The sequence below is a fragment of the Penicillium cinerascens genome, assembly GCF_028974065.1.
Source record: "Penicillium cinerascens strain IBT 15544 chromosome Unknown scaffold_4_segment0_segment1, whole genome shotgun sequence".
NCBI lineage: Eukaryota > Fungi > Ascomycota > Eurotiomycetes > Eurotiales > Aspergillaceae > Penicillium > Penicillium cinerascens.
Window position 1 is genome coordinate 4,256,348 of NW_026695298.1, and position 21,776 is coordinate 4,278,123.

Here is a 21,776-nt window from a genome sequence, read left to right on the forward strand (position 1 = left end):
CCTTTCAACCATTTATCTGAATCTGTTTCAGAATCTTGTTATATTTTGAATACACCAAGCCGACTCCGGTCAATATGACAACCAGAATTGCGGAAACTTTCAATGGTACAAGAGTCACCATTTCGACACCAGTTCCTTATGAAGTCGTTCTTGAAAGACTCAGCAACGAAATTGGCAGCTCTGTTCCCATTGAATCTCTTGGGGAGTTAGCTTCAAAAGGGCAAGCTGCATGGACCGACTATTTTACTAAAAAGGTCGGCCGATTCGGTTTCACGCAATTTTACGATATCAACCATACGTGGGTATCATTGTACGGATTGGGAAATGGTCGGAAAATAAAGAGAATTATCCTGGGAAACCCTCTCATCGCCATCACCATGCTAGAGCATGACTTGAATGCGGGAATATATGTACCCGTGGAATTATTACTGAAGGAGAAAGAGGCTAGTGGTCAAGGCACTGAGGTGATTTATTTTCTACCGAGCAGCCTAATTGCAGGGGTGAATAGGGACGAAAAACTTCAAGCTGCTGCCAATGTGCTTGACCAGAAGCTTGACGCATTGGTTTCCTATATCACCCAAGAAATTAGCTAGGATCAGGAGGAGCAGAATGATCCTTTGAAGTTATTCACCGCAGTAAATGCAAGCCGATGAGGAATGGAAAATCCCAATAGGATTTACACGGTTTTTTTTTTTTAAATCGACATTGTTGAAAGACCGTATTCAAGACGTCTTTTCCTTTATTGTACCGTGGAGTACAGAGAGGAGTCTAATCTATCACGTTGAAAGGGGGCTAAGCTGAGCATGGCATTTCATATCTGGCTTCGGGAAGGGTGGCCGACGAATAGTTTGCGAATTCTAGGAGAAGCCTTGGATTTTGAAGTGCATGCGAAACAATCCAGAACTAAAAACCGTAGTTTAGGATTCTGCGGGCCCTGCAGCCTTCAGACAACCCGAGTATCCCGAGCCGAATAGATTTGAGTTCTACCCTCGGAAGGGCAGCCGATGTCTCCTTCTGCTGCCTTATTGAGCGCCGTATCCGAACTCAAAATGGCACTCTCGAATAGTCTGTCCAGCAATACTCTACTTTCACCACGTCGGCGAAACCAGCGACCCAAATATTTCTCATTCATGAACCACACGAATAATCAATAACATCCGAGGGAACATGAAGAGGATCGGAAAGTTCCCGGTCGGTTCATCAAGCCTAGGGGAAAGTAGAAGTGGGTCAAGTTGTTAGGGCGACATGTGGCTATACGATCAGTATCCCCGCACCCCGCGTGCGGGGCCATACCGGGTTTGCTCCCGATCGCGACGGCCAACTACTGGACTACTCCCGGTTGAAAATGAAAATGAGAGCTACAATTTGCATGGCTCTCCGACATGGCTGATAGAGCCCGTGGATATCATCTCTGGATATCCGTTGACTGGCCAATAATAAGGGGGACGGCGTTGAAGATTTCATCGTATGCTTTCGGTTTCCCTATCCTACCATTTAACTTCCTTTCCAACCGCTGAACATTCACTACCCGAGGAGAGTTAGTTTCGCGCCGTCCAGTCCTCACGTTCCGCTAACTTCTCCCTGGTACTGGCCACAACCGGAACGGCCGGAGGTCCATCCGAGCAAGATAGCAAGGGTTCATTGCGAGAAGACAACCATTCAGGATGCAAGCCATCAACTAACACGGTTCCGAAGGTTTATCTGCTATCTCCTGAGCCTTGCTGTGGTTGGCGCAGGTTGCCTTGGGGGGCGAGATAGACGCACATGGCCCAGGCGTGAAAGACAAAAAAGTGCGGAGAGTGCAGCCTCATTGGTGTCTTTGGAGGGGCGGGGGAACCTTCGCATCCGTGTCGCGACTAGGGGTCGGAACACTCCCGAGGTCACCTGCACATGTTATAACTGGTTATACTGGTGACTCGGTACCTTGAGGTTATGTACTTATACCCAGCAGCTTGGCGTCGTTGCGCTCACTTTCCCATTCCTCACTCCTCCGCCGGGAAAACAGCAATTCATCATGGCCACTATTGCCGAGAAGACTATTGAGATGGACTACAATGAGAAGGACGCCGATAATTCTGTGGCCGGCCAGCAGGAAGACCACCAGGAAGCCCACCAGGTGGCGATCGTCCTTGATAACAGCGACCAGCTAAAACGGCACCTAGGAAACCGTCAAATCCAATTGATCGCTATCGGGGGGTCCATTGGGACGGCAGTGTTTGTAACTATCTCATCTGGGCTGGTTAAGGGAGGCCCAGGAAGTTTGTTCCTCGCGTACGCCATTTACTCGTGTATGTTGGCTCTGGTCAATAACTGCATGGCTGAGATGGCGGTCTTCATGCCCGTTACCGGCGCTTTTATCCGAATGGCCGGCCACTGGGTGGATGAGGCGTGTGGGTTCTGGGCAGGCTGGAACTTTTTCCTCTACGAGGCACTCTTGATCCCCTTTGAGATCACAGCTCTCAACTTGGTTTTGACGTTCTGGCGAGACGATATTCCGGTGGCGGCCGTGGTAGCGGCTTGCATCGTCCTTTACTTGTGGGTAGCAATTTCCTATGTTTCCTGTGAACGACCAAGGCTAACAATGTGAATTATAGCCTTCTAAATGCCGTTACGGTGAAGTGGTATGGTGAAGCCGAGTTTTGGCTTGCCTCAGGGAAGTGTTTTCTACTTCTAATCGTCTTCTGCTTCACCTTTATCACTATGGTCGGCGGCAATCCAAAGCACGATGCATATGGCTTTCGCTACTGGAATAACCCCGGGGCCTTTGCCGAATATATCACTACGGGCCCTTTGGGCCGTTTTGAGGGCTTCTTGGGCGCCCTTTGGAGTGCATCCTTCACGATCGTCGGTCCAGAATATATGTCTATGGTAGCTGGGGAAACCAAACTACCCCGGCGGTACCTAAAGACAGCGTTTAAGACCACCTATGCCCGGTTCGCCTTCTTTTTTATCGGAAGCGCCTTGTGCGTAGGTATCGTGGTTCCGTATAATGACAAGACACTGTTAGCTATCCTCAGTGGCTCATCTAGTGGTTCGGGCACCGCAGCGGCGTCTCCATACGTTATTGCGATGAGCAATCTTGGCATTAGCGTGCTACCAGATATCACCAACGCGCTACTGGTGACAAGTATCTTCTCTGCCGGAAACTCCTACGTCTATTACGGGAGTCGCAGTCTCTACGGCCTCTCCCTACAAGGTCAAGCACCTAAGTGCCTACGTCGGTGCACTAAGAGAGGCGTTCCAATATACTGCCTCATCGTCGTGATGGCATTCCCGTTCCTCGCGTTCCTGAATGTCTCAAGTGGCTCTGCTAAGGTCCTCACCTGGCTCATCAACATTATCACCGCCGCACAGGTAATTGACTATATCATTATCTCTATTACCTACATCTTCTTCTACCGCGCCCTCCGCGCGCAGAATATCGACCGTCGCACCCTCCCTTACTATGGCTACTTCCAGCCCTACTCGGCTTGGATCGGTCTTATCTGGATGACGACTATTGTCTGCGTGTATGGCTACTCGACATTTTTGCCGGGCAATTGGACCGTGGGTGGCTTCTTCACTTATTACACAATGGTCCTCGCGGCGCCGGTACTTTTCTTTGGATGGAAGATTATCAAGCGCACCAAGTTCATCAAGCCCCACGAAGCGGATCTTATTTGGGACCGGCCAGTTATCGACGCGTACGAGGCTACCTTCACGGACTATGCTCCTGGCTTTTGGACAGAAATCTTACAGATTTTTGGTTTGCGGAAGAACCGAAATGAACACCGCCAGGTATGAAGTTGAATATGGCAGTGGCCGGAAAATCCCAGTGCCCATCAATGGGATTCTCGACCGCAGCCAATGATAGGAATTTTTCGGGTGCGGCTATCCACTCCATACACTAGTTATGAGCCCTCAGCGTGTCCGTTTTTCAAGCGCGACTTATTATGTATGATACGATGGAATTCATGGACCCTCCTATTTCTCCGCAGTCGCCAGACCTATCCTGGTCTAGAGATATGCCATTCCGCCTCGTGTGGGGTACCGGAAGCAACGTGGATTGGAACTAGGCTTAGTGAACCATCCTTTTCGCCTGGGTGTGATTGGATGCGCCAAAGTTAAAAGACGAGGTTGATCTGGTTAACTTAGGCCCCTCAGCCCTCAGAGTGTTGAGTTTTGTTTCCCCTAGTTCAGACCTGCAGTCGCTTTCAACTTGATTTCCTCACTAGCGACGGCTCCGTCATTACTCCTAACTCTTTTCTCTCATCCATCGTTTCCTCTCGCTCATCTTTGTGCAAATCCCCAAGGAGGAAAAGATCAGCCACATGTTAGTCGACGTCATCCGCCATATAGCTGCAACTATCTGTGCTGGTCAGGCGTTGACCAGTGCATGCGATCCATTAATGTGATAACAGTTGGATAGTCACTCGTAATAGTGTGCAGTAGATTGTTGACGGGGTGGTGAAAGCAGTGTCAACGAAAATAATTGTCCCGAGGAAAAACCAATTTCGAAATTGGCTTCCATGTTTTATTCGGGTTATTCTCATCTATAACTTATAAACCCTTCACTCAATATGAATGGTCGGACGGAGCGGCCACTAATGTTGAGGGATTGTCTTCCAAATTTGGTTCCTACAAGCACACGACAGGTTATAAGACTAAGCTCATTACTTCCCTAATCTTGGTATTCCTTACGACGTTGGATTTGGTTGCAGCGGTCATTCTCTACACGGACACCAGCGCAAAAGCCACGACATCACACCCATAGAAGGGCCACGTAATAGTTCCCTGTAGTGGCGACGAAAGTAGTGGTTTAGTCGCCACATCCCAAGAACGGATAACTATGGTTGACCTGATTTATAGACTATATCTGTAGATCTTCAAGCAGTTTCATCCAATTGCCCATAGCTTCGTAGCTTTGTGAAGCCACATTAACAGATTAAGGGATTAACAAAACTATATTCCTAGGATCAGAACGTGACCCTGGAAGATCGGTCATCGTAAATTGATGGAGAGAGAATTTGTTATGGCTGGACCAGAATTTATATGATAAATTGAACCTGAATACTTCAATCTTGAAGTCAACCAATATTTGACAATTGTAGGCAGAGTGTATAAAACCTGAGCTTAATAATTCATGGCACTTGCAAACTAAAAATGATCATATGTTCGAAAAATGGGTGAAAACAGATGTACTTGCCCAGGATGTCGAGAGATTGGTAAGTCTGTTGAACCGGACCAATCGCGCATTTGCCCCCGGGGTAGGTGCCTCGCTACCATGTCCAACATGGGACACATTGATTGTGCCAGTTCTTTGTTGACACATAGGAGAAATAGGGCTAGTGCAAAGAGGGAATTTTTGCACTTGGGCAAAGCTAGCCGGGTGCATTTTATTATTTTGCTGGTAGTGGGCTTACTCGGGCGGTGATCCCAATGTTGAGATCGGGTTGAGTGAGTGGATCAGGCCGTCTAGAGGCATGCTCAGTCTTACTCAGGGAGCGAGGGGTGAGCACTAGAACGGGAAAGAGCAAGCCAAAAAATGCCGGGACATTATCCGGCGCATACGCTCGTTCAAACAAGGTTAATAGATCGATTCATAGTTTCTTCTCAAAACACGTGCGTCCCGGTAAAGCATACACAGCCATATTCATCGGCAATGGATTTTCCGGTAAAAACTCATGTACCTGACACATAGTCTAAAGCATACATTTATGCGTCCACTATGCCGCCTCTCCCGGGCAGTGGAGCTAAATTTAGCTTGACGCTCCTCTGATCCCCAAACCCTCCTTCCTCGCATGATGCTGTCACTATATCTAGCGGCGAATCAAAGGCAGATGATCAACATGACATTGAGGAAAACATACCGGATTTTTCTCAAGTCCTTTCTTAGGGTTATTTGTTGACTTGAAATTAGTCCTCGGTAAATGGAGTGGAGCCCCGTAGGTCAGCTCGGAGTACTCGTTCATGGACCGTCCGTGAGGGTGACGAAGGGCCCACACCATTTCCATTACGACGCACCCATGGTACATCGGACCCCACATCTCTGGGTAAGCAAGATTGGTACGTACAAAACAAGAAAGAAAATCGGAGATCACTAAGTCAGATCTCGTCCCCTTTTCTCACTGGTCGAATGGGATAGGTACTTCATAAGGCTATGTTCCCGTTGCGCTAAAATCTCTTCTAGCCGAGTCTCGACTCCAAGCTAAGCCCAAATCAAGTAGGTACGTAAAAGTGTCTGGGTAAAAATATTTAGACGCCCCAATCTGAGATCATTAATCAGTGTACTAGCTCTTGTCTTTACATCCATGGTTCCTTTTATTGAGCTGTCCATGTTTTTCTAATAATGTAAGGCCCTGCCAGTTGTTTTCGAGAGCAAAACTGGGATGGGAGCAGATAATTGATCCACAGCAAGTGGGAACCAAGGCTACTTAGCTAAGAATAGGGTTCTCCGTAGAAGATTTCATTGGAATTTCCGAATTAGTATGATGCTCAACATGCCACCTCAGCCTTGAGAAGGCTGTTCAGATGAGGTTTCAAAGGTTCACGCCTTCAGTCTAAGACTTTCAATTGTGGCCAGGAAGTCCTGAGAAGAGATATGCCTCCAGCGAACGTAAATTTGTAGCTGACGATTCTGCAATTGTCAACTAGAGGCTCAGTGAGCCCACCTTCCTAGACACGATTAGTCCGATCTAGGTCTAGCAAGGAAGAAGATGGAGAACACGCACCGACTTCAGGCCCACTACCCAGGCTAAGGTCTAGCCCGTAGCCATATAGCTTTTTTAAAGATGAGTTGAAGTTTTCTTCTTCTGTAGTCCAACGATTCATTCTTTCTTCGGTGAAAGCTCTGCTCGCCATCCATTATTTTTCGCTTGTCCTTCGCTTTAACACAGTAATTCATTCTCATATTCTATATGCCCTATAATGCCTGAGATGGAGAATGCCAGACTTTCCATTGTGGAAGATGTGCCCGTTCCGAAACAGCTTCTGGCTACTGCAAAATTCAATTCGCCATGGGAACAGGTGAAATGGGAGAAATCCCTTCCCCAGAATGACCGGACACAACCTCAATACTCAGCAACGTCAAAACAAAACCAGTCCGGCGGTATTGTTCGGTCTGCTAGTCTGTCCACCCGTCGTGTTGCGAGACCTCGCCCGGCGACCCGACCGCAAAGCAATCCACCCGAGTTACACTGTATAAGCTCCGAGCAATCCATCTTCTTACTATCAACCATCTGACCTATCTTTCTAGCATGGGAGAATATCAGACGATCCGCCTTTTTGAAGCCTCCAGCCACGGTCCCAGAAAATGAACCAATCACGCCGATCAAAGAGTCGTTCATCAGTCCGAAATCAACCCCGACAAACTCGCAATTCAACAGTCGCCGGAGTAGCATGTACGAAGTCTACGAAAAGGCCAAAGTGAGGGGCGTTGCTCTTCACAGGAAATACTGGGTTCGACTTTTGTTTGAATATAGTCTCTATACTCTGCTTATCCTATTTGTCTACTTTGTCCTTGTGGGCATGCCACTATGGAAAGGAGCAGTATGGTGGCTCTACTGGGTCGTGCAGACCAAATTCGTGATTCAAGGAGGCTATGCCATTACAATTGGCTTGGCTGCATTGTGAGCTACTTCCGATCCTTTATCCATCTGATCTTGAATTAATTCGTTTAGATATGCCTTCCTCCCTCTCCTGATCTTATTCGAAAAGGATCCTCCGCCCAAGCCCGAGGACAGCGATTTTGACTTGGAGAAGAATGATTCGAATGTCAAGTCTACAGCCTTAATTATCCCATGCTACAAATCAGCGACCATCATCGGGCCAACTTTGAAAGCAGCCTTGGAGATCTTCCCCCCGAAGAACATCTTCGTTATCGCGAACGGCAATTCCGAAACACCTCTCGACAACACCGAAGAAGTCTGCCGTCCCTATGGAGTGAATCATCTCTGGGTCCCCGTTGGATCTAAGATCGTTGCCCAGTTCGCCGGCTGCTATGCCGCCAAGGGTTTTGAAAATGTCCTCCTCATCGACGACGATTGCGCATTACCTCCAAACTTTCCCATCGTCAGTGACCGACTGAACGGGAAAGTAAAATGCGTTGGATACACGATCAAGAGCGTTGGGCCCAATTCATCGAAAGGCACATTCTGTCAGCAAGCGCAAGATCTCGAATATAAAATGTCTGGTCTGCAAAGAGCTTTCTTTGGCAAACTTGGCAGCGCAACTTTCCCTCACGGTGCGATTTCAATTTGGAATACGGAATTTCTGAAGCAGACTTTCTATGAGCACCCTGGATTCTCTGTCTCTGAAGATTGGTTCTTTGGAGATAGTTGTCGTCGGCTTGGAGGGCGTATCACCATGTGCTCTTCCGTTTTTGTCGAGACCGAAACTCCGTCCTCGGTCTTCTTCAGTGGAAGTGGTAGCCGAGGTGGCTTTGGAGAGATGACTATTTTCCAGCAGCGATTCAAGCGATGGAACTTTTTCTTCGTCGTAGGCATGTACTATGACCTGAAGTACATTATGACAAGCTGGAAGCTTGGATGGTGGGAAATAGGCGCGAAGCTCTGTGTTTTCCAAGAGGTTTGTCCACTGCCCCGAGGGCCTGGGATAAAGGAAAGGCTAATTCAATCATCTAGGTTTATGAAACTCTTATCTACCTCTTTGCTCCATTTATCCTCCCCATTTCATTCATCGTGCGACCTGGATTCTGCGGCATTCTTCTCGGCGCCACGATCGGAATGTACATTGTCAACGTCATCATATTTAATGAGATCCATCTTCGACTGAAGAAGGAGCGTATCAGCTGGGTCGTCTTGCTCTTTTACTACACATTCTACAAAATCGCCCTCACCGTCATTAATGTGGTCAGCTGCTATTGGTCACTCTACAAATACGCACGCTATTTCGCCAAACGCCATCCGAAGGTCATCGAAGACCGACAAGCGATTGAGGTTATCCTGAGCCTCGAGCAGGAAGTGGAACACTCCACAGACGAGAATGAGGAGCAATTGTTGAGAGCGCAATCTGAAAATGCCAACGCATACAAGAGATTGACCCTGACAAGAGTTGGGCCTGATACGATGGAAAATTGGCCTCTGCAGTCGGATATGGAACAGCGCTCCGCCCATGATTCCCATTCTTCCCCATGGATATAGATGATACCCATCGGTATAAAATAAAAGTGATACATGGGTTCCAAACACATGAAAATATTCAAAAAATATCAAATTAGAAAGTCAACAATATTGGGAGACTGATTTGGGACTACCTTACTACTGACCATTACTGTACAGTCAGTGTAGCATTGCCCCTAATATCCTCCGAACTGCTTCCAACCAGCACAGTAAAATTGCCTGGCTCCACAACATATTTCATACGGGTATTCCACAGCCCAAGATCTTCAATCTTGATTGGAATCTTAACAGTCTTGGTCTGTCCAGCAGGGATCACCACCTTCGCAAAGCCCTTGAGCTGTCGGTTCGGGACAACCACCGAGGTGATCTCATCCGAGACATAGACCTGGACTACCTCAGTCCCGTCTCGCTTCGAGTCAGCATTGGTCACGTCAACGGAAACAGTAACGGTGCTGTCAGACGCAGAAATCTGGCTGTGATCGAGACTGACAGACCCATACTTGAAAGTGGAGTAACTCTTGCCATAGCCGAATGGGTACCATGGCGTGGGATTGCCTAGAACATATTGATGGCCAAAGACAAGGGTCCCATTACAGGTCTCGTAGCCCGAGTTGGTGATGGCGCGGCCCGAGTTCAGGTAATCGTAGAAGACGGGCAGATCGCCCACAAAGCGAGGGAAACTGACGGACAGCTTTCCAGACGGGTTATAATCACCGAAAAGTACATCAGCGAGAGCATTACCTCCTTCCTCGGATGGGTAGAACTGTTGCACTAGGGCTGCGGTGGTGTTGGAAAGCCATGTTTCTGTAACGGGTTTGCCGCTAGACAACACCAGCACGGTGGGAACACCAGTATCGACAATCGCATGGATCAGTGGAGCCTGGGCCCCAACGAGAGATAGATCGTCTTCATCCACGTGCTCACCGGTGCTGCTTTGTAGTTAGGGCATGAACGGTGTCGTGGTATCGCGGTGGGGCCGGGTGAAAATGTCTCACTCACGTTGCATTCAGTCCCTCCCAAAGCTGGACTTGATCGCGAGACCAAGTTCCAACCACTACGACGGCAACGTCGGATTTCTTCGCGGCCTCAATTGCTTCGTCGAATCCAGATTGGTCGTTGCTCCACCGTTGGCATCCTTGAGCGTAGTTGATCTGGGCTTTGTCGCCGACGGCGGTTTTGATGCCGTCGAGTGGAGTAACGCCGCGGTATTGGCTTTGGTAGACCACATAGTCACCGTACTATGCGATGCAGTCAAGTTAGATATCCGATCTGGATACTGGGTGCGAAGCTGATGGCAGGGACTATCAACTTACGTTCATGAACCCATATGCCATAGGTCCAATAACCGCAATACTGCCGGACTTCTTCAGTGGAAGTGTCTCGTTATGGTTTTCTAGAAGAATGATAGATTCTCTGTCCAAATCTCTCGCAACCTGCTTCGCCTCGGCATTATTGATGAGGCTATGCCACTGGTTCTCCGGAGCAGCGGGATAGGGATCCTCGAAAAGGCCCATTTCGAACTTGGCCCGGAGCAATTTGGATACTGCATTGTCGACGACCGAAATATTCAACTTTCCAGACTTGACGAGCTCTGGGATTTTCTGGAAATTGCTGTACTGGAGTTAACACCATCCCGGTGCGGTTTCAATCGTTCAATCGTGGACTTTTCTTACAAGGAACCGCCTCCCATCTCGACGTCAATACCAGCCGTCAACAGCTGCTCGGTGACCGATTCCATGTCGAGAGGGTCACTCTGGCACATTTGGAAGGCGGTGCAAAGTCTGTCACTTCCACCAGCATCAGTCATGACAAAGTAGTCGTAGCCCCATTCCTCCCTCAGAATTTCCGTGAGAGTGTGGTAGTCAGCAACTTGTGGAACACCATCGTATCTGTCAACTCAGTATTAACATCAATGATTTCTCTGCGTTATCCTGGAATTATCTCACGAGGAATATGCCGCCATGACTCCCCATGCGCCAGCATCAATGATGGTTCGCTTGAATGATGGCATCCAGCTGGAAAGAGGTCAGTATATCTCTGACTGGCGGGGATCTCGAGCGTACGTTGTTCGTAGTTCTCTCTCGCCGCCATGCACAGGTCCTGTATTTAACCCTTGCTCTGGGTTGCTGTATGCAACGAAATGCTTCACCATCGACGAAACATTCTTACTCTGCAGTCCTTTCACATAGCTATAGCCGATCTCGCCTGCCAGGAAGGGATCCTCGGAGAATATTTCCTCGACCTGTATATCTGTCAGTTCATGTATTGAGAAGGGGCTTTGGGTCTTACCCGGCCATAGCGGAGTTCGCGAGCCAAACCAACCTCAGGGGCGAAGAGTTGGCTAGCACCAAGTGTCCGAGCTTCCCGGCCGATGACCTCTGCCATCTTCTGGACCAGCTGCAGCATGATTATTAGAAATTGAACCATACAAGATTTGGTAGCTCTGAGCCACTTACATCGGTATTCCACGAACTTCCATACCCAATAGGAGAGTTGAAGATTGTGGCATTGCCAATCAGAAACCCGTGGATACCTACCAGACGAAAATATAATCAGTCAAAGTATTCTTTGAGCCCGAGCTCGGTAAACAAGGTGTACCTTCAGTCTGCACCAGGGCAGGGATTCCGAGAGTGGTATTCTGAAGAAGGTAGTCTTGACCCCTCTTGATATTGTCCGAAAGCCAATCCCAAGGAATAGGATAACCCACTGCAATCGTAAGCACCAATTGTCAATCACCATTCTCCGAGCGCACAAATGCCGCTGAAGATAGAATCATACCGTAGAAAGAGCCAGCTTTCATCTCCATGTTTGCCACAAGCCCTGTATAGTTGAACTCTCCTGACGTTTGGTTCATCCAATTTGTAATATCGCCTACGTGCATTATTAGTTTGCACAATTATCGTATGCAAAAACAATTGAACCATCTCGAGAACATACCTTGCATCAACTGAGCCATCTTATCCTCGACCGTCATCCGACCCAGCAGGTCCTCAACTCTTTTCTCAACAGGCGCATTGGCATCTTTGTAGAGCGGAGTTTTCGAAAGGTCTCCAAGAACAGTTGCAGCAAAAAGCTGCACTAGGAACAACCCCTTCGAAAGACCGTTGACTTTCATCTTGGTGGGAACAGAAAACTCCTCGTTTTGTTCCCAAGTAAATACCGCAGGCTAGCACACGGGATCAAAAGGTATAAAGCTTGTTGACTTAGATAAATGTTTAGAGAAAACCATCGCTGACCCAAGCTACATATAAGACACTTTGGTCGGGTGCAACTCCTCGACCCCGCGGGGACAAACCTCGGGGTTTGCTCCATCGCACCGCAAACCCTGCTCATTCTGGAATGGTGGAACGTTATATGGAGTCCTATTTTCCAGGCTAGTATGCATCACGGAGATGAGATGACCATGGCCAAATCATGGTTGCAGGATCTATATACACTAAGACTATACGGAAACGGAGCAACACCCCGCGTCTATGGCGAGGGTCCGTCTTATTTACTTGGAGACCTGAGTGAGAGGTAACTAGTGAGGAGATAATTAGCGGCTAAATTCAGGATGTTGGGGATTTACGCTTTGCGGGATAAATGCATATCTGCAGCGGCACATCCGTCTCGCCTTTTTCCACCTATAACAGGACCCCGTTAGGACCAAGGGGTAGGCACCATGCGAGATGTAGCTAGTCTTCGGAATTGAGATTCTGTTAACTGTTCAATTCGAGTGGATGAAGTGGATATTTTTTGCTGTGAGTTTAAATATTTGAATAAAATGAATTGTACAAAGGATGTGAGATGAGACATGACAGGGATCAATCGACGCAGGCCCGCCCTTGACTTCAATCCGATGAAAAAATGAGACAGAATGGAGATTAAATGCCTAACAGAATATACCCCGCAGAATGCAATGCCTATTACAAGCCCATTTATACCAACAAGAAAAAAAAATCTTCGCGAGAAAGAAGTGTAGAAAAAAACAAGGAAATGATAATGAGGGGGTTATGAAAAGGTTGAGTGACCCAGCCACTCTTCATGTACGGTCTAGTCACAAAGGCCAAGTGTGGCAAAGCCCTTGCTGCGGTTATGTCCGAGTTTCGAACTCGGCATTAGCACTGTTGTGCTGATCGTCCTCACCCTGTGCCGATGGCTCCTCGCCGACCTGCGGAGTTACGGTGCCTTGCGTTACCGCGCCACTGTCGACGTTTGTATTGCTCTTTTTGAGTGCACCGCCCAGCCAGGCGAGACCATCGCTCCAGGAGTCACTGAAGCTGCGGAGCCGTGTGACTTCTTCATCAGTCTTGCGGGACTGCGTTGTGTAGAGTTCGCTAGCAAGGGCAGGAGTGGAACGACCGACTTCGACGGATGGCCCGACCAGGTTTGTAGCGGACTGAAGTCGAGCATTGGCAATTGTCAACGCAGAATCATGGCCATCGCCATCGGCGCCCACATGACCGAGATCCCCCTCTTGGGAACGACCCGTTCCCCGGTCAAATGCGCCGTCCAGTTGTCTCCGGCGGCCGAGTTTCCGCCTGCTGCGGTCTTTCAAAGGACTGCCTTCGCCGCGGCGGAGAGATTCCGCAACCACGGCACTGAAACCGCCCGAGAGAGTAGGGAGGAGAGGACCGGGGGAGAAGCGGTGAGAGAGGGAGTTGCGCAAAACGCGTCTGGTGGGTGTTTCGAGAAGAACATGGGGTTCATCTCCGACGGCAGGGGTTGAGGCACGTCGAACAGTTGCATGCATATCACCAGAAGTTGACTCTACTACCCCTGGTGCGGAAGGGAAGCGAAGAAGTACGGTGGACTCCTGGGTCGAATCACCAGCCCGAGGTGAAGGGGTGGCAGCGCGGTAGATCTCCGTATCAGATTTGGGAGTCGATACATTTTGATCCGGGTCTGCCCAGGGGTTAGACATGCGAGAAGGAGGGCGAAGAGGCGACATGTGATCGAGCGAGGGGCCCGAAAGAGTTGAAACGGCGGCCAATGAGCCCGCAGGAGAGGATTCTGCTGCGGATAGGACTCCCCGAGGGGTGAGCTGGCTCTCATCGACGTCGTCGATCCCACGGCTCACGAGTGACCCTGAGGGTGATTGACCAACATCAAACTCTACACCAGGAGTGGAATGAAGCGCTTTAGACAAGCCGATCTGATTGCCCGGAGGAGATAGATCAAGCCGGTCATGATATCGCTCGCCGTGAAGCAAGCCAATGGCCTCTTCTTCGTCTTCGGTAGAAAAGGTAGACTCGTCATCGGAACGAATCCTGCCGCTTGTGATGAAGTAGACTCCCAGGAATGTTAATGAACAGCCTCCCACAAATTTCGCGGCACGCTCAGTCGTCATTGACTCGAAGTCGCGGTAGAGGACTGCACTACCGACGATGACGGAGAGAGTAAAGAGGACAAACTGGGTCGGGATCACTTGGGTCGAATCGAAACGTTGCAAAGCTCGGTTGATATAGCGAATTTGCATCAAAGCGCTGGAGACAAGGACAAAGACGAGCAGATATGTAATAGGGAAAGTAATGACATGCCAGAGGGTGAATGACAGCAGCGACGAAACACCCTTGGTAGAAAGAGCCGTGTATCCACCTAAATGTCCCGTTAGCATTTTATTACATACAGAAATCCCACACAGGGCTTACCGAACAGCGCCACCAGCCCAACGTCAATAAGGATTGAGCGTGAGCCATATTTGTAGCTAGCCCACATAAGGCCAACGATCAGCGAAATGGTCAATCCTAGATAGAGCTCGAACTCCCAGCGAGTGATCATCATCCAAATCTCATCAGGGCCAATTTTCTCTTCAGAGTCCTTAGCACTGAGCACGACAACCACGGCACCTGCGATGGCGACCAATACGCCCCAGAAATCCCGCGAGCGGAACTGCTCTTTAAGCAGGCATGGCGCGATAACGCAGTTTGAGATCAAAGCCACAACGCCAAGAGGAGACACAATAGAAGCCGGCGCAAATCCGTAGGCCATGAAGTTGCCCATCTCCCCAAGACACATGAGCACAATCCCAACCCACCAGTATGGAGACTTGAGATAGGACTTGCGTTGGTGACCTTCTCCGTCTTCGGGGCGAGCAGTTCGATCGGACGCAAAGGAACCGCGCGAATGCGTATCATGTCTGTCTCTCGGAGTGTCGTCCTCATCACGGTACGCTTCCAAGCCGCGCCCTCCATTACGCCGGTCTTGATTGCGCGGCCGTCCTCGGGATCCGTTCTGATCGCCGTCTCCGACACTCCCATATTGATTTTCCGTAGAGGACCCCGAATGCGTGCGCCGCCAGTCAGCCTCCAACTTGATTTTATCTTCTTCCCATTCACGAGAGATTCGAAGATGCGCGTAGCGCTGGATGTTGAGCGCCACAGAAATCAAGACATTGCCGATCAACGCCGTGACAATCCCAATCAGGGACGACCACTCATGCATTTTGCCATTTTCGTCGCCATTGTGGTTATGCGGAGGGGCCGCGGTCGAAGAAGGAGGTACGGAATGAGCGTAGCGCGAATAGGAGGCTGAGCTCGGAGTTGTGGCAGATGGCGCGATGGTCGAAGTAACGAGTGAGGTAAGCAGGCCTGCTACCAGCTGTTGCTGCGAAGAGTCCATTTGGTCGCGTAGGATAGAAGTGAGGCAGAAACCAGGTGCGATAGTGGTCGCATCCACCGGGGTCGACTCGGGATACCGATCGAAAACTCCAGTACACCGGAGCTCTTCCTCAACTAGAGTCGACTCAAATCAAGGAGTGAAAGGTGAGCATTTCATAAAGACGGCATGCTGAGTCGGGGGTATCGATTCTCGACCAAACAACGGTCATGGACTTTGCAAGCAGGCGGCAGCGCACGGAGAAAGCTGGAGCGGAGAGATGCTCATGTCAGCACCCACCGGCGCTCCTTACTCTGGACCTAAGAAGACTAATGTAAGCCACAACGCACCGCTGAGTGAAACGTGCATCCGAAGCTCGCGCGAGGTCAAAGCTTGCGGTGTTGATGTATTATTGGCAGCTCGGGCGGCCTTCGTGTGCTGCGATGATCCCGCTGTTGGGGGACGTCATGTCTGCGGCAAAAAGAGGGGTGGTCACATACCTGAGCTATGCAAGGAGGCCATGCGTTGCTTGTCTCGAGATCGGTGTAGAGTTGCTTCGCTACAGCTACGCGTACGCGTTGTTTGGTTTCATGTTCATTTTGATTTAAGATCACTGCGGATGAGTATGGGCATTTTGTAGAAACTAGTACATAAGGGCATCAAGGTGGAACTTGAAGATCACCGCCGCGCTTTCTTCTTTTCAGGACCACGGTCCTCTTCTTCGTCACTTAATTCTGCATAGATGGCTTTGGGCTGTGTCTCTTGATATGCTCTCGTGAAGATAGGGTCTTTCTGGGCCTTGTCCGCATACTTAAGAAGAGCTTCTCTGGGATCTTCATCGCGCATGGAGCTTAGAGGGATGCTCTCCCGAATATACTTCTCATCGGACTGAGACTTGGCGAACGGCGTGACCTGCGGCAAGTGTGGTCGGCGAGGGTCTCGAGAGCGACCAGAGGCTGTCAGTCCAACATTTGGATGACGGGCAGACCAGGTCGCGGAGCTGTAATGTGGGACACCGTTGGATCCAACCACCACGGAATCGCCAGCAAGCCCGGAAGCCAGGTCTGTGGTGAATGAGATATTGTCGTCCACGTGTCGACGTTTGGGTGCTTTCGACATGACCAAGGCAGCTCCCTTTGTAGACATTGTCGGGTTATAAAGAACGTGGGTTTCGGCGTTGGCTGAGCCGGTCAAGATTTGGTTGAGCTTCTCATGCCACATAACAGTGATCAACGGGGAGCCCGTCGTGACGGGGGTTACCAGCTCGGGCTTCAGCGCTGGGTTGAGAATATGCAAGTGACCAGTCTCTGAGCCGACGATAATATTCGCCGACGATGGAGAGAACTGGATGTTCGATGTGGGATAGCGGAACGATGTCGAGGGATGTGATGTAGTTGTCACCGGCATTTTGAATTTTCTGGTATCCCACAGCTTGATTGTATCATCTCCTCCTCGGCTGACAATGTATCGCCCATCAGAGCTGACATCCAGTCCACTGGTCCAGGTGTCTCTGGTATGTGCATCTCGCACCTCACCGGCAGGTCGAGTAAAAGGACCATTGCCACTCCACATAGCCAAGCTGCCGTCAAGAGCAGCAGCAACCAGAATGTCTGATCCACCCTGCTTCGGGGATCCCCAGGTGACGGCTGTCATCTTGGTCCGTCCAGCAGACCCAGCCACTCTTGACTTGTGGACAATGACTTCCTTCTGTGAACGACCGACATTGGCATCCCAGATGCGCACAGTGCTGTCCGATCCCGCAGTAGCACATAAGTTTTCATCAGATGGGCACCAAGCTCCACTAGATACCTCCGAGACATGTCCCTTTGTATGGTGAAGATCGCGCAGGTACATGTCACCCTTTGCGAACTCGGTCAAGGTGTCGCCATCTCGATCGAGGATTCGCGGTTGTGCCGTAGCAGTCACGACCAGAACGTGGCCGGGGGACAGCGGGTTGAAGGCAGCGTAGTGAACGGCGTGTGTATCCTGCGCCGCAGATTGCTTCTTAAGGGACGGATCGACGGACTTGAAAGCGCGGATGGTGGAAGGGGTCATGGAGGCAAAGTCATGCAGCTTAAGCGTGCAATCGGTAGAACCTGTGATTAGTCGCGCCCCCGACGGGTCCACGGTCATCGTCGTCACTGCGCGCTCATGCGTCTTCATGACTAGTTCGTGGGACACGGGAAACTCGTCCTCGTCATCCTCGTCCTCGGAATCATCATCATCATCCGAGTCATCATCACTGTCCTTTGGCTCTTGCGGCTTCCTTTCTGTTTCTGCAGGGCCAGCTGTGGTGGATGCAGTTAGTTCTCTCCTGTCGTCGTCTGCGGGAGGCTTTGGGACAGAAACCTCCGCGCGCTTGGACCGATTGATCTGGGAATCAACATCAACGGACTTTTCCTGCTTCCCGAAGCTGGAGGGAAAGAATTGCTTGAAAGCTTCCTCGTCGAAGCCGTCCATTGTGCAAGGTTGGAGAGGTTGAGTTGAAGAACTTGCGACGACGATAAGATCGAGCTCCCAGCTAGTTTGCACTGTTTGCACCATTTTTGGCCGCTGCTCCATGGAACTGGACAACCTACGAATCTATAAATTTACCGGCCCAGCAAGGGAAAGATCGCCTCCGGGCTACTAAAAGACTCCGAGAGGATTAAAGAAATAATCATAGAAGGAAGCAATCGAGAATATATGGGTGTTTGTCGCTTCCGCCATTCGCATGCGTTACATTAAAATACACAATGCGCCCAGATGAGGTGTCCAGTGCAGACGTTGACCAGCAAGTTGAATTCCTCAGCAGAGCTCTGATCAGCACTTACAAGTACAATCCCTCCACGGGGCCACCGTCCTGCTTCGTCTTCATAATGCGCTCGCGAGCGGAGCGGAAGTCCTCCATCTGGACCCGCATACGTCGCTCTCGCAAGGCCATCAGACCGGCCTCGGTACAGATGGCACGAATGTCGGCACCGGAGAGGTCGTCCTTCTGGTTGATGAACTCATCCAAATCAACATCATCAGCAAGTGACATCTTCGACGTGTGCAAGGTGAAGATCTTCTTCTTGGTGTTTTCTAGAGGCAGGTTAGATAGGCATTCAAGTATGGGAAATATTGGGGAGCACTCACGGTCAGGGTTCTCGAAGAGAATCTTACGATCGATACGACCGGGTCGGATCAGGGCTGGATCAAGGGTCTCGATCTTGTTGGTGGCCATAATGACTTTCACGTCGCCACGGTCATCGAAACCATCAAGCTGGTTGAGAAGCTCCAGCATGGTACGCTGGATCTCGCGCTCACCGCCAGATTGCGATTCGTAACGCTTGGTACCGATGGCATCAATTTCGTCAATGAACACGATGGAAGGGGCATGCTCAGCGGCAACTGTGAAGATTTGACGGACCAAGCGCGGGCCATCTCCAAGGTATTTCTGGATCAGCTCACTACCAACGATTCGGAGGAAGGTAGCGCTTGTCTGGTTGGCAACGGCCTTCGCAAGTAGCGTCTTTCCGGTACCCGGGGCACCGTAAAGAATGACACCCTTCGGTGGCTTGATACCCATCTCCTCATACAGCTCGGGGTGTAGTAATGGCAACTCTACGGACTCTCGGACTTCTTGGATCTGGGACTCAAGACCACCAATATCGGCGTATGACTCCGTAGGAGCCTTGTCAAGTTTCATCACGGACACGAGAGGGTCAGACTCCTCGGTCAAAACACCGACCACTGAGACTGACTTATGGTGCAGGAGAATGCTCGCGCCGGGCTCGAGGAGATCCTTGTCGACGAAGGACATGATCGATACGTAGTACTCAGGGCCAGTGGCGCTGGAAACAATCGCGTGGTCATCGTCAATCAACTCCTCCAGGTTGCCGACTCCCATCGGGCTGCCTCGCATGTCATCGACACGACTCCGCTCGTCTGCGTTGCGGTCCGTCACATCCATATCACCATCGCTAACGGGCCCCTTTGTTGCTTGTGCCTTGGCCCTGCGTAGCCGCTCCATGTTTTCGACGTACTCTTCCTCGAGCAGCAGGTGGTCGTGGATCCGCTGCATGCGAAGATAGCGCAGCTTACATCTCGAGGTAGGGTAGATGTCTGGGAGCTTTGCGGCAGTGCTGGGACCGGCAGCCTTGCGCTTTTTGCGTCCAAGGCGGGTGGTAGGCGGCGGGGGAGGCTCGTATCGGGGCTTGTCCTTCTGTAGGCGCGATGTCAGAGTTGGTCAAGTAGCAAGGAACAGGATGGAATCATACCTTCTTATCCTTATCATCGCGTCCATCACCACCAGGGCCACCGCCCATGTTAGACTGCTGGTTACCCTGTTCGGTAGCACGTTAGTAAAGGCAATCGGCAGGACGAGAGCTCGAGTAGGCAGGGTCACCAACCATGTTTGTAAGCCAGCGACAGGATCACTGTCGACGTCCGGAAAAGAATAACAGCAAGCAGAATGACAAGATCGCAATCTCCAAGAACGTGGATGCTGAAGATGGATGGGGAATCAGAGGTGGAAGGGATGAGCTGTCACGGCTGTGATGTTGCTGCTCGGGGGTCTGCGAGCTGTGAGCTGTTGCCGCCGGCACGTGATCTGGGCCTCAGGCCGTGCGTCATTGCTGCCTTGATGCCTGAGCCCGCGGTCTTCCAAGCTTCTTCTTATCCTGGACAATCGAGCTGCAGACACTTCGGACTGAGACTGACCTCGAGCCGAAGCTTGTTCCGCAGATTCGGCGGTATATTGGCACGCACTATCAGCCATCACCCTCGTGTCACCGTGGAGCTCTTTAAAGCTCGAGACGGTAAGAGCTCAACGTCCCCTCATACTTCCCCTCCACTGGTGAGATCGCTATCTTGTGCTTTTTGTTATTTGCCCTTGCTGCCTCGCAATGAATCATCTGCTTCAGATCGTATGATAATTTACTCGCAATCCTCATCCTAACAATGGTTTTCGCAGTACATATTTCCTCTTCTCCGATTTCATTTCTATCTATCCGAGTCCTTTCCCGAGACCCGATCGCTTCGCCCTCACTTAAGGCTGAAAACACGGCACCTTAGTTCCACGCCCTTCTATCACATAGCTACCTGTACGCTTTAACGCAAAGAGCAAATCGAGATGGCTAGCAATCGCATGCGCCGAGTTGGCAAAGAACTTGCCGACATCCACAAAGACAAGGATTCTCAAATCCAGGTCGAGCCAATTGGCAACCAAGAAGATATCACACATCTCCGCGGCTCTTTCCCAGGACCGCCAGACACTCCGTACCAAGGCGGTACCTACAACATCGACATCAAAATCCCTACCGATTATCCTTTCCGGCCGCCAGTGATGAAGTTTGAGACGAAAGTGTGGCATCCGAATATCAGCAGTCAGACGGTAAGAGGGTTGCTCACGCTACCAACACTTGGGGACCATAACTTATTGGAACGAATATAGGGCGCTATCTGTCTTGATACCCTTGGAAATGCTTGGTCGCCCGTTTTAACCGTCAAATCCTCCCTACTTTCGTTGCAATCACTTCTTAGTACCCCGGAGCCGAAAGACCCGCAGGATGCGGAGGTTGCGAATATGATGCTGCAGAATCCCAGGGAATTTGAGCGGGTTGCACGGCAATGGGCTGTGATCTATGCCGGTGCACCTTCGACTGGCGCCGGAGGAGATATGGACAGAGCAAATGATGTGCAATTAACCGCTGCCAGGGATGATCTGGCCAAGTAAGTCCCATCAGATATGTTTTATTGATCCAAAATAGAAGCTCACAGTTGAACTTCAGATACGGCGGATACAACAAAGATTTGGTTGATCGGTTCTGCGGCATGGGATTCGATGTGGAACGAGTCGTATCTGCTTTCCGCTTTGTTGGTCTCGATACGAATGGAAGCCAAGACCAGGAGCTGAATGATGGTCAAATGGGAGATATCACTGCCCGGCTGCTCGGGGAGTAGGAGTCGGTGACCAACCTTGGAAGAATATATTGGAATTGGCCTTGATGCGTGATGATTGAATGATAAAAGGAAAGCCATGTATAATTACGGAGGCTTTTTGCATAACAAATATTCAAATATTACGATTTTGCGCGGATAAATCGAATGTAAAGGTGT

At 50.2% G+C, this 21,776-nt stretch overlaps 7 protein-coding genes across 7 annotated transcripts; 3 read left to right on the top strand and 4 right to left on the bottom strand.

Moving 5' to 3' along the window:
* Positions 1 to 2,014: 2,014 nt before the first annotated feature.
* On the top strand, positions 2,015 to 3,783 carry N7498_010742 (uncharacterized protein; the record flags this gene model as incomplete). Its single annotated transcript, XM_058457798.1, has 2 exons — positions 2,015 to 2,535; positions 2,595 to 3,783. 2 exons carry the CDS (start codon positions 2,015 to 2,017, stop codon positions 3,781 to 3,783), a joined length of 1,710 nt encoding a protein of 569 aa, XP_058304697.1.
* Positions 3,784 to 6,906: 3,123 nt separating this feature from the next.
* On the top strand, positions 6,907 to 9,140 carry N7498_010743 (uncharacterized protein; the record flags this gene model as incomplete). The annotated part of the gene is made up of 4 exons (XM_058457799.1): positions 6,907 to 7,177; positions 7,235 to 7,607; positions 7,659 to 8,565; positions 8,622 to 9,140. 4 exons carry the CDS (start codon positions 6,907 to 6,909, stop codon positions 9,138 to 9,140), a joined length of 2,070 nt encoding a protein of 689 aa, XP_058304698.1.
* Positions 9,141 to 9,267: 127 nt separating this feature from the next.
* Positions 9,268 to 12,234, bottom strand: N7498_010744 (uncharacterized protein; the record flags this gene model as incomplete). Its single annotated transcript, XM_058457800.1, has 11 exons — positions 9,268 to 10,048; positions 10,119 to 10,357; positions 10,433 to 10,730; positions 10,793 to 11,008; positions 11,066 to 11,134; positions 11,183 to 11,361; positions 11,409 to 11,516; positions 11,576 to 11,652; positions 11,718 to 11,825; positions 11,898 to 11,990; positions 12,057 to 12,234. 11 exons carry the CDS (start codon positions 12,232 to 12,234, stop codon positions 9,268 to 9,270), a joined length of 2,346 nt encoding a protein of 781 aa, XP_058304699.1.
* Positions 12,235 to 13,191: 957 nt separating this feature from the next.
* Positions 13,192 to 15,719, bottom strand: N7498_010745 (DUF803 domain membrane protein; the record flags this gene model as incomplete). Its single annotated transcript, XM_058457801.1, has 2 exons — positions 13,192 to 14,696; positions 14,750 to 15,719. 2 exons carry the CDS (start codon positions 15,717 to 15,719, stop codon positions 13,192 to 13,194), a joined length of 2,475 nt encoding a protein of 824 aa, XP_058304700.1.
* A 654-nt stretch (positions 15,720 to 16,373) lies between these two features.
* Positions 16,374 to 18,155, bottom strand: N7498_010746 (WD40 repeat domain-containing protein; the record flags this gene model as incomplete). Its single annotated transcript, XM_058457802.1, has 1 exon — positions 16,374 to 18,155. The coding sequence occupies one exon, from the start codon at positions 18,153 to 18,155 to the stop codon at positions 16,374 to 16,376; it is 1,782 nt and encodes a 593-aa protein (XP_058304701.1).
* A 349-nt stretch (positions 18,156 to 18,504) lies between these two features.
* On the bottom strand, positions 18,505 to 20,071 carry N7498_010747 (proteasome regulatory particle base subunit RPT2; the record flags this gene model as incomplete). Its single annotated transcript, XM_058457803.1, has 4 exons — positions 18,505 to 18,758; positions 18,813 to 19,881; positions 19,937 to 20,002; positions 20,069 to 20,071. 4 exons carry the CDS (start codon positions 20,069 to 20,071, stop codon positions 18,505 to 18,507), a joined length of 1,392 nt encoding a protein of 463 aa, XP_058304702.1.
* A 719-nt stretch (positions 20,072 to 20,790) lies between these two features.
* N7498_010748 (E2 ubiquitin-conjugating protein UBC1) lies at positions 20,791 to 21,620 on the top strand (the record flags this gene model as incomplete). The annotated part of the gene is made up of 3 exons (XM_058457804.1): positions 20,791 to 21,051; positions 21,112 to 21,389; positions 21,449 to 21,620. 3 exons carry the CDS (start codon positions 20,791 to 20,793, stop codon positions 21,618 to 21,620), a joined length of 711 nt encoding a protein of 236 aa, XP_058304703.1.
* Between the last annotated feature and the right edge of the window lie 156 nt (positions 21,621 to 21,776).